The sequence below is a fragment of the Lithobates pipiens genome, unplaced genomic scaffold (assembly GCF_037356315.1).
Source record: "Lithobates pipiens isolate NorthernLeopardFrog02 unplaced genomic scaffold, aLitPip1_a1.2 Scaffold_10, whole genome shotgun sequence".
NCBI lineage: Eukaryota > Metazoa > Chordata > Amphibia > Anura > Ranidae > Lithobates > Lithobates pipiens.
The window spans coordinates 197,913,900-197,929,001 of record NW_027507686.1 but is presented as its reverse complement, the minus strand read 5'-3'; the positions used below and the strand labels follow the sequence as shown (position 1 = coordinate 197,929,001).

General features: G+C 40.1%; 1 protein-coding gene across 2 annotated transcripts in view; it reads right to left on the bottom strand.

Annotated features, from left to right (window-relative positions):
- LUZP2 (leucine zipper protein 2) overlaps positions 1-15,102 on the bottom strand; it is a 928,200-nt gene that overhangs the window by 268,498 nt on the left and 644,600 nt on the right. For both annotated transcript variants that reach the window (XM_077460834.1, XM_077460835.1), the window contains exons 6-7: positions 10,614-10,676; positions 5,790-5,852 (exon numbers count right to left, since the gene is read on the bottom strand). In XM_077460834.1, the coding sequence (XP_077316960.1) occupies positions 5,790-5,852; positions 10,614-10,676 (126 nt within the window). The remainder of the gene's footprint in view (positions 1-5,789; positions 5,853-10,613; positions 10,677-15,102) is intronic.

The window sequence follows — 15,102 nt, the reverse complement described above, 5'->3', positions numbered from 1 at the left end:
GCTGGACTAATTTGCTTCTCAGCCCAGTTCGCCCCATAAGAGGGGTGCTACACTAACAGCGTAGTGCAAGCCAGCGGGGGCTCTTTCCCTGCTGCCCCCCTGCAAAGTGCTGCCCTAGGCATGGGGCCTTGTCGGCCTAGGCCAGGATACAGCGTTGCTCCCGATTGCAGAAATTTCAGCAAGACAATTAAAAAATTTCTTTTTGGGGATATGCTAGCTGACCCTGCTATTTTCAGGCACATATCTGTGATCTGAATAAGATGATTAATATGATGAACTATTTCAAATAGGTTTAGTAACACTTTAATACAATATTTTCTTTAGTTTACGTGTAATGTAATTACTAATTTTCACAATTTGTAAAGCTCAATGCCCACATTACATGTTTAGTATGATAATGTCCAGCAATTATATCAGTTCATGTGTAAAATATTGTTTCTGTTGAATATTAGACACAGTACTGAATTGTTTTAGCAAGCTAATAGTAATGTGTGATTGGTTGTCATAAGTGTGAGAACATTATTTTAGTTTATACTGGACACTTTAATAATTCCAATAATAGAGTATCTGGTGATATCAGATTAAATTAGGGCTGAAACAACTAATCGATGAAATTAATCGATTACTATTTTCATAATCGATTAATCGGCCACTAACATAATGGGGTTAAAAAAAACTAAAATTAACCCTTTATAGTACAAAAAGAGCAAATCTCTACTGAAAATATTACTTTCACTGTCCCATAGTAAAAAAATTAACCCCTTACAGTAGCGATTATTTGCTCTTTTTGTACTAATTTTAGTTTTTTTAACCCCATTATGTTACTAAACATCTGGGGCACACCTCTGTGTTTTTTGTTGCTTTTTGCAGAAACACACTACAGTTCATTTACATGTTTTCCTATGGGACACATTCACATCCATGATTTTTTCAGCTGCTGCATATTTGGAAAATACTTTTTTTTAACGCAAAAACTGTGCTCCTTTGGTTTTTTGGTTCAATATAATTCAATGGAGAAGCTGCAGAAAAGCATGTAATAATAAGTTTTTGCTGCAATTGTGTTTTTTAATTTAACAACAAATTACATTTTTTTTTCCCTTTTAAGGTTATTAACCTATTAATCGTTTAATTTAAACAACAATCAGCAAACTAATCGATTATGAAAATAATCGTTAGTTGCAGCCCTAGATTAAATCCTTTATAATGAATAGGCTGTATGAACCACAATTTCTTATATAATTTATGTATGATCCACTGCTAAAACTATACTTATTAAAGAGGAAGTAAACCCTGATGGGTTTACTTCCTCTTTCATTCCCTGCAAAGGCAAAGCATAATGGACTACTATGCATCGCATAGTAGCCCATTATGTGTCACTTACCTGACACAGGAGCCAGCGAAGTCACCGCTGTCCCCTGTAGTCCAGCGCATCCAGCTTCTCGGTGGGTCTCGCTGCTCCGCCGCTGTCATTCGGCGAAGCCACGATGACGTCACTCCCGCGCATACCTGTCTTCGGGCAAATATCTCCTAAACCGTATAGGTTTAGGAGATATTTCTTGGACCTACAGGTAAGCCTTAATCTAGGCTTACCTATAGGTCAAAGTGGTTTGTAAGGGTTTACAACCACTTAAAATATCTTTAACTATAAGAATATTCTCACATTAATGCAGTAAAATATCAGAACATCAATTAAACAAACTATAAGTTGTGGAAACCATTTTTCCTAAGTTTCTCATAAATCAAATGGCATATAAATGGCTTTATGTTAAGTGCAAAAAAAAAAAATTCTAAATGACACATAGTAGGCTATAAAAAAACTCTACAGCTATCTATCTACAGCTTCTTACGCCATGTCTAAAGTAATTTTATAGATCTCCGACCTCAAATCTTTTTATTCTACCTGTTCCCTGCTTTTATTTCTTTTATTTTCTTCTATATTTTTTTCCTGTTCACTTTCTATTTCTTTTCTTTCAGCCTTATTCCTTGCCTTTTACATTTCAAAACACTGTATCGATCCCCAGAGTGGCTCTCAGTGTTCTGACTTCAACCCCTTCCAAAGGAAACTTCATTGTTTATCACTCCCCAACCTTTGACTTATTTAAGTCCTGGAGCTATTCGTTTCTTTAATCACTTGAATGATTCACACTCGCTACAACTGTTTACACAACATATGTTTCCTAAGCCTTCCTGAGCCTTGTTTAACATTTTTTTTCTCCTGGTGTATTTTTCTTGTTTCTTACCCAAATGTAAAGCTGAACTCCGGGCAAAAGGTAAATACACAACTGGAACACATGTATGTCAATGGTTTTGCTTGTGGGAAGTTTGGTGAATCTATTACGCAGATCTTGTGATCTAGGCACCTTTGTCAGAGGGCAAATCCAGGTTTTGGATCTCCGTGCTGACTACACTGGTAATAGGAGCCTAGCCACAATATAAAGGCACAATAATATATGTACACTGATTGGGCCATCCAGTTGCTCTCCCAGTTTGTAAAAATGTTCCTTACAAGAACAAAGCCCCAACTGAGTACTGGCCCTTCCTCTCCTACTGTTAGTGCTATGCAGAGGATTACAAGAGTCTGAAATTAAATCAATTATACTTCTTCTATGTTCTACCAAAATTCTCAAGTCATTCAGAACTGGGCTCCTGTGGCGGTATTGTTGAAGTTTGCCTGCCCTCTCCAACCCGTGACACAAAAGGTAGGACCAGGAGTGTGGCCAGAAGCCAGGAACATGGCCACATTGTAATCTAGCTCCCGGACAGACCTCTAGCTCTTAGCAACTCAAAGAAACATGGCAAGAAACGAGGCAGCAGAGATCACTTTAATTGCAGTAGGGTGACAGCAGCTACCCTCAAGGCAAACGAAAATCAAGGTAAAGTCCCCTGCAACCTCACTGACATCTTCACGTCAGCTGGAGCTTCTTTCCACTAAGATGAACCCAGGTTGGAAGTGTCACCTGCAGCCTAGCATAGTAGTTCTCCACACAGAACCCAGTCCACTGCCCTAACTAACTACAGTAAAACATAGAGCATAACAGTAGAGCATAATTCATTCCAGAAGCATGCTTGTAATCCAATGTACTTGTATATCTAAGCGAATTTCCCCATAAGAAATAATGGAAAATTTAATGATTTGTTCCACAACCATTTATTCATAAGTCCTCCCGTTTAAAGTCCATATAAAAAGATTATAGCAATGTGATTAGTTGTGTAACCATAAAATGTCCATCCGCAATTGGCAGTATCCACAAGAGGAATAGAAGCAAACTCCAGCAGGAGCTACAGAGTATAAAAGAGAAGAGGGGAACCTCTAAGTGTAGCAATATGGTTACATTTAATGAAGATACAACATTTAGCCACTCACATGGTTGATGATTAAAAGAGGCACATCTAAGTACGCAGGCATCCGGGGTAAAGCTGTCCACATAGACCATCACCCACACCACCTGCTCTCACCGCTGTCAGTCTGCAATCATGACGGGGAAGAATATCCTGCAGGAAAGCGATTGAACCACTCATGAAGCACAGCGTGGAAAGGACAACAACTTTACCCCGGATGCCTGCATCCTTAGATGTGCCTGTTTTAATCATTAATCATATGAGTTGCTAAATGTTGTACCTTCATTAAAGGTAACCACATCTCTCTCTTTTATATTCAGCTGTGACGTGATGCTACTTGTATATCAAGACATTGCTTGTATATCAAGTCAAAATTGATTTAAAAATGTTGCTTGTCTTGCAAAATGCTCTCAAACCAAATTACTCTTAAGCCAAAGTTTTACTGTAACTCCTCCTCATCACACAGCCCACAGAAATCCTACTTCAGACAGGATTCCACACTGTCGGATATGGGAGACTGTAATGAGAAGTACAGTATACTAGAAGATACAAAGGAGCTTATTGATCTCATTGAAAACTTTCGCACTGCTGGTCAACCAATAGTGGACCCAACTCTAATAGATATAATTAGGCCTGTCTCCCTATGGGGTGCATTACATACAGACATGCTTTCTTTTGTAAAAAAAACACAAATCACCCACGTTCAATGAAACAATAAAATATCACAAATAGTATGGAAAAGCTGCTAGCACAATTCTCCTGGCGTACTAGACAATAACAATAAATTCATAAGTGCAGCGCTTATACAGTATTAATAGTCTAAATGTTTAAAGAGTATGACATCTATGAACCCTTGATAAGGAAGACTTTCATAACGCGGCTCAACATTTTCCTAATTTTTAACCTGCCATGCAGGTGCTTATTAATAATGCAGTTTGGAAATACTATAACTTCATGTTACCCGCTAACAAAAACTATCTTCCGGTTTTATAAATATCTGATTTGCCAAACATCCAAACTTAAACCTGCATTTACACTGATTTCACAAGTGACAGGGAAATTTACTTCTCCATCCTTCCATCCTTCTATTAGCCCTAGGTTGTCTATGTTTCAATCAAAACGAGGTTTGGTTGTTCCTGATTGTTTTAGGTGCCTCTGATTAAATTAGAACAAGGCTTGGTTACTCCTGACTATTTATGGCGATGACCCGTTCCCCATGACTAAGTCATTCTTTGATGAAACGTACGTCGGGAGGGTGGCGTGCTGACACCATCTCTGTCTAGGACAGGTGTTTGCCAGCTGTCCGGCTTTTTTTACAAGCTTTTAACATTTCTACAAATGTAAGTGCAATATTTTTGCTCATAAAATAAACGGAGAGTTTTCCCTTTTCATTGGGGTCATGATTGCTGTTTACTGGTCTGCCCTTTCAGTTTGGATCGTTTGGCTTGTCCTCATTTTAACCACAGCTGATTCCTGCCATCTCCAAAGGATGTCTGGAGGTTGATTTGACGCCACAGTTTTAATACTACAGGCTCTGTATCGCTTACCCTCTGGTAAGCGCATATGTTGTGTGGTGAAGGTTCATAAGCATATCTGTTTGCACAGAATAATTTGATTAAGTCACCATTTTCACTCCATTCACTGGACTTTTGATATAATTACTTTATTCCTTTTATTTTAGGATTTATTATTGTTATCACATATTCATTATATATTATATATTTATTTAATCACATGTTCATTCATGAGTATGATTTTATATTTATTATGGTGATTTTTTGGTGTCATTTATTGTCACATACTATTACATTATTTTAGCTTAATTTTATGCGCAGCTATATTTTATGTTTTTCTTCTATTAGCCCTATTTGTGTTACCAATAGGGAGGTTTACAATGCAGTATTTACCATAGTTTCCCATATGTCAATAGCAGCAAGGCTGATGGTTACTTGTAAATAAAAACACTTTTTGGCCCCAAATTTGTCCAAAGTCAGTTATAGAGTTTACACTCAGTGTACTCTGTGCACTGTTAGTATACTCCATAACCAATGAATGTGAAAAGTGTATTTTTGTTTTGTACTGCTTTGTATAATTGTGTACTGCTATTTACTAAAGAAACTTCCAATAAAAACAAATTAAATGAAAAAAGGTAGGACCTTAATTTTCATCTTCGGTGTCCAAAAAAATACACAATCTTTTTCTCCCCAATGCTAGATGCCTGTCTATGCTCTGAGACATGGTGTTCTGTCCAACCAGACTTTCTAACTGTGATGCAAACCTGTATATTTTTTCCATGTCTGTGTCAAAAAAAAAACCTTTTGCCATACATTTTGCAACAGCCTAACTGAATCACTGAATTTGAATGTATTTCTATAGATCCTGAACCCTATAAAACATATCACGTAATCCTAGTATCTACTGTTGATCTTACTCTAAAAATGGTGACTTACCTTAGAAACTAAATCCTTCTTCCCATACCGAAGCTCTTTAAGCTGGGCCTGTATGCGTTTTGACTACAAAATGAACAAAAATAAAAAAAAACATCAATAAACGAAGTTTCCAGTAAACATATACGTAGATATACTATTCAGTGTAATAATAGGTCAAGCTTTTTACCAACATTCCGATCAAACAATATATACAATCATCGTAGTAAAATTACTTTTATTTGAAAAACGAAAAGCAATATTGCTCTGACAATATTTCATCTGAGTATTAGAAATTCATAGACACAAGAATGAATGACTGTCTAAAAGTAGAGTGACAAATTCTTTCTATTCAGTGCTGTCTTCATGGAAATCTTTTTCAATAATTTATATGCTAATAGAAATGCACTGGCTTATCGAGACTATGATCTAGTAGTTGGATTTGGTATAACAGCGATTTCTCCTTTATGCTGGAGTGTTCAGATATAAGAACGCCCTGTGAGCCAATATAGAAATACGAATTGCTGGCTTTATTTATGATAGGTTTTATCTCCCTGCAAGGTCGGTTTGGCTGCTAACACATGCAACCTTATTCAGTAAATGAAAAATAAAACAAAATATTACCCCAAACGTCACACAATGGTTAGATAATGAGGTAAAGTTGACACAACGCTAATCCCATCTTGTAGGAACAGCCAAGAGTTAGCTAAATTAGCCAACAGACAGAAACAATAAGTGACTCAATTAACTGAATTAACAATGGGAATTCACACATAGACAATCGTTTCATTAATCAGGGATCATAGACTGTTCGAAACTGTCTACGAGACAATGCTTAGACAATGTTCCAGCAGTCTGAAAAAGTGAAATTCATTTTCATAGATTTCATGGGATATTGTTGATAAATATTTCTGCCCCAAGTCTGCAGTGTACTTCTCCAGTTCACCGTATTCCCTCTTACCATTCATCTGTATAATCCAAGGCTCGGTCTCATCTTTCATCATATTGTTGTCAATCATTAGAGGATGATCTGCTCGCTATAGGATCAGAGGCTAACTGAGGTCTTTTCCATGCTCTGACTGGGAGAAGCAGACAAAATCTTCAGTCTTCTCCATGGGCCATAATCAGTGGGTAGGAGGCAAGCCCCTAGTCCCCTCCAAAATCCCCTGTCCTAGTTCAGTCTGTCCCAAAACTCATCCTTTAAAAGGAATATGTCACTAATATAAAATGTGATAAATACTATGCTGAAAAAAGCATCAATAAAAATGTACCTCTCTGATGCGCAGTGACTCCCTTACCTGGGTCACAGTGGCTGAAGGATCTTCAGCATTCAACATATGAGATGCTGAACTGTGTCAGATACCTGCCCACCCCCATCAGGTTTCCATCTTCACTGTATGGACCAATCATTTGTGTCTGATGTTAACCACTGTCCCTCAGGCAGAGGAGCCAAGAGGACTCACCATACACTTACAAACAAAAAGTGCCAAATGTGGCAGTGGAGGGGGGTGCGAACAAGCAGAGCTTACACTTTTGGGTGGAGCTCTACTTTAATGCAAAAGCAAACATTGAGTAAGTATACACATTATTGGTAAGGGTGATATACTATTGGGCTACAGTGTGAGTGCTGTCTGAATTTGTCTATTTGTTGTACTTTGCCATGAACCCTTTGGAAGACTGTGTTGAAGACTGGCTTATATGCAAGCAAAAATGTAAAGTAAAGCTTCACTTCATTTACTAAACCCTGGAGCTTAGAGTGCATCTGCACTTGCAAAGTGCACATTCTACTTGCCTTTAGTAAATCAACCCTAATGTCATCTTGCCCTACATGGTCAGGGTGATAATGTCTCTTGAAAAGTCATGAAAATCATGAACTCAAGTTTTTACTTCAGACAGTGTAATTGAACTAAGGTACCACCAGATAACATTAGAGAGAACATTCCTGCAACCTGCACCCAGGTACATTCTCTAAAGTAGAATTCCCAAAAAAGAGGCTTAATTAAAAAAAGAGTGCTGCCCCACATACTCAATTCATACATACAAGCATGCCCAACTTTTAAGTACACAATGGGGTTTATTTACTAAAGCTGGAAAGTGCAAAATCAGGCTCACTTCTGCATAGAAACCAATGAGCTTCTAACCCCAGCTTGTTCAATTAAGCTGTGGTAATAATCTGGAAGCTCATTGGTTTCTATGCAGAAGTGATCCTGATTTTGCACTTTCCAGCTTTAGTAAACAAACCCCATTGTGTGCTTAAAAGTGGGGTATGCCTGCACTCAATTCCCTGGCCCTCCTCCCCAGCTCCCGATACTCCCCATCCTAGACATGAAATTAGGTTCGGACCCTAAGAAACTGACCTACCATATTCTTTACTGAACTTATTACTCCCTCGGCCACTAAGCTGGCTTATCAACTCAAATCCTGATGGTCACAAGATGTTGGGGAAGTGGAGGATTAATTACTAGATGCATGTAAACAGGTGTCTCCCAAGGCTTCAGATTGCCTCACAGCACTTTATACTTTGCATAGAGCATACCTGACCCCGGTAGACATTGCCCGCTATCTCCCCTCTTACTCTCCCACATGTCCCAGATGCCCAGATCCCCAGGGTGGGGGCCTTCTTTCACATTTTGTGGGAATGTCCAGTCATACATTACTGGCCGCAAGTGGGTCAATTCCTTCACGACAAGATGGGATCACCTATGACAGTTGACCCCATACTATGCTTGTTAGATCTCTTTCCTAACCCTGAGGATGACAAGTTTGTCATGCTTTTCCTACAGAAAGTGTTTTCTATTGCCAGGAAGCTCATTGCACACCAATGGATGTAGGCATGTTCTCCCAATCTGCAAGCCTGGTGTCATGAAGTTAATTCTGTATTGTCCTACAGAAAAACTCATCTATACACACAGAGGGTTCCCAACCTAATATAATAAAATCTGGGTCTGCTGGCTAGCTTCACAATTTGTCCCAGAAACCTACCTATAAGTACAAGTTGATCCCAAATGTCACAGGTCTATTTTGCAATCATCTGCAGGTCTTCTTACACACTGAAATGTGACCACAATTGTTTCCTCTTCATATATACTGCATAGTTTGATTGCTCTTTTTTTTGTTTGTTTGTTTATTTTTTCATATAATCTATTTTTATTGGAGCAGTTGTGGATGGCTTTCCACAGCCATCCACAACTGCTCCAATAAAAATAGATTATATATACACATATAAGTCTGCTGTACTTATTTCTTTTGTATGCATTTACACCAGTTGTAATACTATTCTCCTACCATCATTTCAATAAAACACATTTGAGGCTGAGATCACACTATTGCAAATTGGATGCGGTTTCCCAGCATCCAATTCACAATAGCAGGAGATTTTGAACGGCTCTCTATGAAGCTGGTTCACATATCTTCGCTGCGACTCCTGTGCAAATTTGCACATGGGTCCTGTGCGTCTTTTGGTCAGTTTCAGGTCCAAATTCAGCCCAAAATTCCAGCTAAACTCGGACCTGAAACTGTGAACCGGGACGCTCCGGACCCCTGCTGTGAGCCGCATTGCGAAGATAGTGTGAACCCAGCCTGAAAGTTAAAAAAAGTGGAGAGCTTCCAGCTAGGGCCATGGAAGGCTGCAACACTCACCAGCGGGTTAAACTCCATCTTAAAATCCATTTATTTATTTAAAGAGGAAGTGGGTGGCACAGTGGTGTAGTGGTTAGCAGTGGCTAGCAGTAAGAAGGGTCGCTGGTTCAAAGGGTCGCTGGTTCAAATCCCAACCACGACACTACCTGCCTGGAGTTTGCATGTTCTCCCTGTGCCTGCGTGGGTTTCCTCCGGGTACTCCGGTTTCCTCCCACAATCCAAAGACATGCAGGTAGGTAAATTGGCTTCTGTTCAAAATTGGCCCTAGTATATGAATGGGGACCTTGGATTGTGGGCTCCTTGAGGGTAGGGACCAACATGAGTGTGCAATGTACAGGGATAGGGACAATTGTAGACACTCACTCAGGTTGAACTGGATGGACTGGTGTCTTTATTCAACCTAACTAACTATGAAACTATGAAATAAGGAAGTAAAAGAAAACCCTGATGGGTTTTACTTCCTCTTTGATTCCCTGCAAAGGTAAAGCATAATGGACTACTATGCATCACATAGTAGTCCATTATGTGTCACTTACCTGACACAGGGGCCAGCGAAGTCACCGTAGTCCCCTGTAGTTCCGAGTGTCCATCTTCTTGGTGGGTCTCCGTGGGTCACGCTGCTCCGGCGCTGTGATTCGCCGGAGCAGCGATGATGTCACTCCTGCGCATGCGCACGGGAGCCAACACTCGCGGCATATTGCCACGATCTGTGGCTTACCCAGAGCGCCTGCGAGCCCCTGTCTACGACGCATGCGCTGTAGACAGCGGTGGCTGTCTTCAGGTAAATATCTCCTAAAACGTGTAGGTTTAGGAGATATTTCTTGGATCTACAGGTAAGCCTTAATCTAGGCTTACCTGTAGGTCAAAGTGGTTTGTAAGGGTTTACAACCACTTTAACTAGATGCTACACCAGGCTTGAAAAATGTGTTGATAGTGGAGTTGCACTTTAACATCTTCAACCTTCATTGCAGACATTGTACTTGCCTCATAAAATACTTGCCTTTTAGCATACATTTGTATCAATGTCAAAAGACAGCGCTGTACATCTGCTTACGGTTCTAACACAATGCACTACTTGAACATCAACACAGAGGAATGTCAAGTCTGATAAAACATGCATTACTTATATTTTCATTCAGAATCTCTAGGTCAGATTCCTTCATAAACATTTTAGTTAACATTTAGCCATTTAAAGAAAGTCTTACTCACTTCTTCAGCACGGAGACCACAAAGTTTGTTTCCAGATAGTAGTTTGTTCTTCAGGCTTTTATTCTGATGAAAAAAAAAGAGAGAAACTGTTCAGACTGTAATTATAAATTGCAGCATTTTGATCTTAAAGCTGAATTCCAGCCATGTGTAAAAACATCAATGTTTACAGATAAAGCATAACTCAACTTTTGTTGTGAAAGAAACATCCCCCTCTGGTTGATTTATGTACATTACAAGGATTTTAACAAACTTTGTTGAAGATTCCTGCCTTTTGTTATTCTTAAGAAATCCCTGTGTGTTTGCCTGTGCACCTTGGCTGAGTGAAACTAATGGGAGTGGTTTCATAATTATGAACCAGCTCCTGCACTTGCTCAAATAAGGAAAATTGCAGGGTCTGCATCCCTTTAGATTTCCTATTGGGAGTATCTCACCAAAAATGAAATTTTTGTTCCAGGGGATGCCTGAAATCTGACTTGTATCTTAGTGTGGACTTCTAGGAAAGTCAGTGAGCCAATCACACAAGCAGGAAATTCCATATCTGGGGGGCCTTCTGTACACATTCTGCATTGCATTTTCAGAAAATGACAGAGCTGCAGATTGAAAAGGAAAGGTCATTTTTTAATACCATACAATTACAATATTACTTGTGTGGCTTTGTTAAAAAAAAAAAAACACATATTTATATATATTTTTTTATATCTTTTCATGCGACAACACTGAAGAAATTACACTTTGCTACAATGTAAAGTAGTGAGTGTACAGCTTGTATAACACTGGAAATTTGCTGTCCCCTCAAAAATAACTCAACACACAGCCATTAATGTCTAAACCACTGGCAACAAAAGTGAGTACACCCCTAAGTGAAAATGTCCAAATTGGGTCCAATTAGCCATTTTCCCTCCCCGGTGCCATGTCACTCGTTAGTGTTACAAGGGCTCAGGTGTGAATGGGGAGCAGGTGTGTTAAATTTGGTGTTATCGCTCTCACTCTCTCATACTGGTCACTGGAGGTTCAACATGGCACATCATGGCAAAAAATTCTCTGAGGATCTGAAAAAAAATAATTGTTGCTCTACATGAATATGGCCTAGGCTATAAGAAGATTGCCAAGGCCCTGAAACTGAGTTGCAGCACAGTGGCCAAGGCCATATAGCTTTTTAACAGGACAGATTCCACTCAGAACAGGCCTCACCATGGTCGACCAAAGAAGTTGAGTGCATGTGCTCAGCATCATATTCAGAGGTTGTCTTTGGGAAATAGACATATTAGTGCTGCCAGCATTTCTGCAGAGGTTGAAGGGGTGGGGGGTCAGCCTGTCAGTGCTCAGACCATATGCCACACACTGCATCAAATTGGTCTGCATGGCTGTTGTCGTAGAAGGAAGCCTCTTCTAAAGATAATGCACAAGAAAGCCCGCAAACAGTTTGCTGAAGACAATCAGACTAAGGACATGGATTACTGGAACCATGTCCTGTGGTCTGATGAGACCAAGATGAAATTATTTGGTTCAGATGATGTGTGTAGCGGCAACAAGGTGAGAAGTACAAAGACAAGTGTGTCTTGCCTACAGTCAAGCATGGTGGTGGGAGTGTCATGGTCTGGGGCTGCATAAGTTCTGCCAGCACTGGGGAGCTACAGTTCACTGAGGGAACCATGAATGCCAACATGTACTGTGACATACTGAAGCAGAGCTTGATCCCTCCCTTTGGAGAGTGGGCCGCAGGGCAGTATTCTAACATTATAACAGACTTAAACACACTTCCAAGATGACCACTGCCTTGCTAAAGAAGCTGAGGGTAAAGGTGATGGGCTGGCCAAGCATCTCTCCAGACCTAAACCCTATTGAGTATCTGTGGGGCATCCTCAAACAAGAGATGAAGGAGTGCATAGTCTCCAACATCCACCAGCTCTCTGATATCCTCATGGAGTAGTGGAAGAGGAATCCAGTGGCAACCTGTAAAGCTATGGTGAACTCCATGCCCAAGAGGGTTAAGGCAGTGCTGTTAAATAATGGTGGCCACACAAAATATTGACACCTTAGCCCCAATTTGGACATTTTCTCTTAGGGGTGTACTCACTTTTGTTGTCAGCGGTTTAGACATGAATGGCTGCGTGTTGAGTTATTTGTGTTGTCACATGAAAAGATATACGGTATATATATATATATATATATATATATATATATATATATATATATATATATATATATATATATACTCTGTATATAAACACATTTTATATGCAAGTTGTGTAACCCTCCCACTGTCAATGGTTGTTAGGAATGCCAAGAGGTGCAAAAACAGCCGGGTTCATCACCGGCCCTATTCACTTACATGGCTGGACATATCCGCTACCCTGTTTCCCCAAAAATAAGACCTAGTGTGATTGTCGGTGATGGCTGCAATATAAGCCCTACCCCCAAAATAAGCCCTACCCTGTTTCCCCTAAAATAAGCCATACCCTGAAAATAAGACCTACAAGGACATTAACTAGGGCTTATTTGGGGGGTAGGGCTTATATTGCAGCCATCACCGACAGCCTCGCTAGGTCTTATTTTGGGGGAAACGGTAATGTAAGCAAAGTGGCACAGTGGTGGTGCAAAAACAGTGAACAAATGGGACCTTGGCCACAGATAATAGATGCCCATGTCCATGTTTGGTCAGTGATCTCAGCACATTTAGCACAGCATCAGGTGTTCACCTGTTCGCCAAACAGCGAACATTATGCAGTGTTTGTGGCAAGTTCGAAAGTCATGGAAGCCATGGAACACTGTCTATGGGACACTAACATGAAAAAACAAAAGTGCTCATTTTAAAGGTTTATATGCAAGTTTTTTGCCATAAAAAGTGTATGGGGACCCGTGTCCTGCCCCATGGGACATGCATTAAAGCAAAACAAGTTTTTAAAACGTCATGTTTTTCAGGAGCAGTGATTTTAATAATGCTTAAAGTGAAACAATAAAAATTTAATATTCCTTTAAATATCGTGCCTGGGGGGTGTCCTTAGTATACGACAAGTAGAGGCGCAAAAGATCAGAAAATAATATACTCCAGAGGGCTGTCTTATAACCTGGTATAGCATATCGTTCATACATATATTTCCCTTCCCATCTGTGCACTTTATTTTATGTTAGTAAAATTTAATTTGTAAAAAATAAGGCCTTACATACAACAGCCTTTCCCTGATGTTTTTATATAGATGTTTTACATAATTAAGGGATTATTCCTGTTATGTTGACAAACCCGATGATTTTATTAAGTGCTTTCGCTCACCGTATTTGACTGTTATGATAAGATGCATGAAATTATTATTATTGTGATGTTTTTTTTTTTTTTTTTTTTAATCTATTGATCGGTGGACTGACGACAAACCGACCAATTTTTATATGTTCCTTTCCTGGTAATTAGATATCTACCATTATCCCGCTATCATTTCCCCCCCTTTTCTCTTCCTATCTAGCCTTCCCAGACCCACCTAACCACTACAGGTAGCATAAAGTATATATATCTCCACTGCTCACATACTATGCTACCGTCCCCCTCCCCTCCCCCCTTTCCCTCCCCCCCTTTCCCTCCCCCCCCCCTTTTTTTTTTCCTAATATTTTCATTCATTTTTTCGATTACTCTACTTCTCTGTAATTTTCCTTTTTTCTCCCTGCATATCTCTACTCCATATAATTCATTCTCAGTTATTCCCCCCATTTTTTAGCTCAAACGCCATAATGTACTCATGCTGCTTCCCTACTAGCTATTTTCAACCACTTCCCTATTTTTTTTCCCCTTAGTTAGTATACAGTCTCGTTTTCCGTCACATGACTCATATATACTTCTTGCCCCCCCCCCCCCCTCTCCTCCGAGGTAGTTATAACTCTCTCATATACAATTCCACCTTCTCTTCCGATATACCTCCTTATTCTCCTTTCATCCCCCTCATACCATACATTTACAATATACACCCTGATGATTTCTCCATATGCTTTATTAATAACATGCCCATATATTTATATATTATGCCTGTTTAGATGGCTCAAATTATAGTTCCCTCTCTTCTGTCCTTTTGTCCCCGCTTGTCTGCTCGTTTCATCTGTATTCATTAAATCCTCTCCCCGTTGTCTCCTCCCCTATCTTCCTGATTCACGCCCCTCTCCACTTAGTCTCTCTCCACCTGTATGCTTATCCCGAAGCCACGCCCCACTCTCCGCCCAACCATGCCTCCTGTTTCAATCTCTCTTCCTCTATTTAAACCCCTGTTTTCCCCTTCTCATCTGATTGGCCTGATGAAAGAGCGCGGTCGTCTCTCCATCTCGACCCGAACGCTCAGGAAACGCGTCGCCCGCCGTGACGTCACAACCCCGTGACCCGCGTGTCACCGCTAACCAAGCCTCGCTTTGGAAACACATCCTCTGCGTCCACCAAGCCGGCATTTTTTAACAACAAACTCGTGGTAACGCCAGGAGAGGACAACATGACACCCGCGGACCGGATCCTATG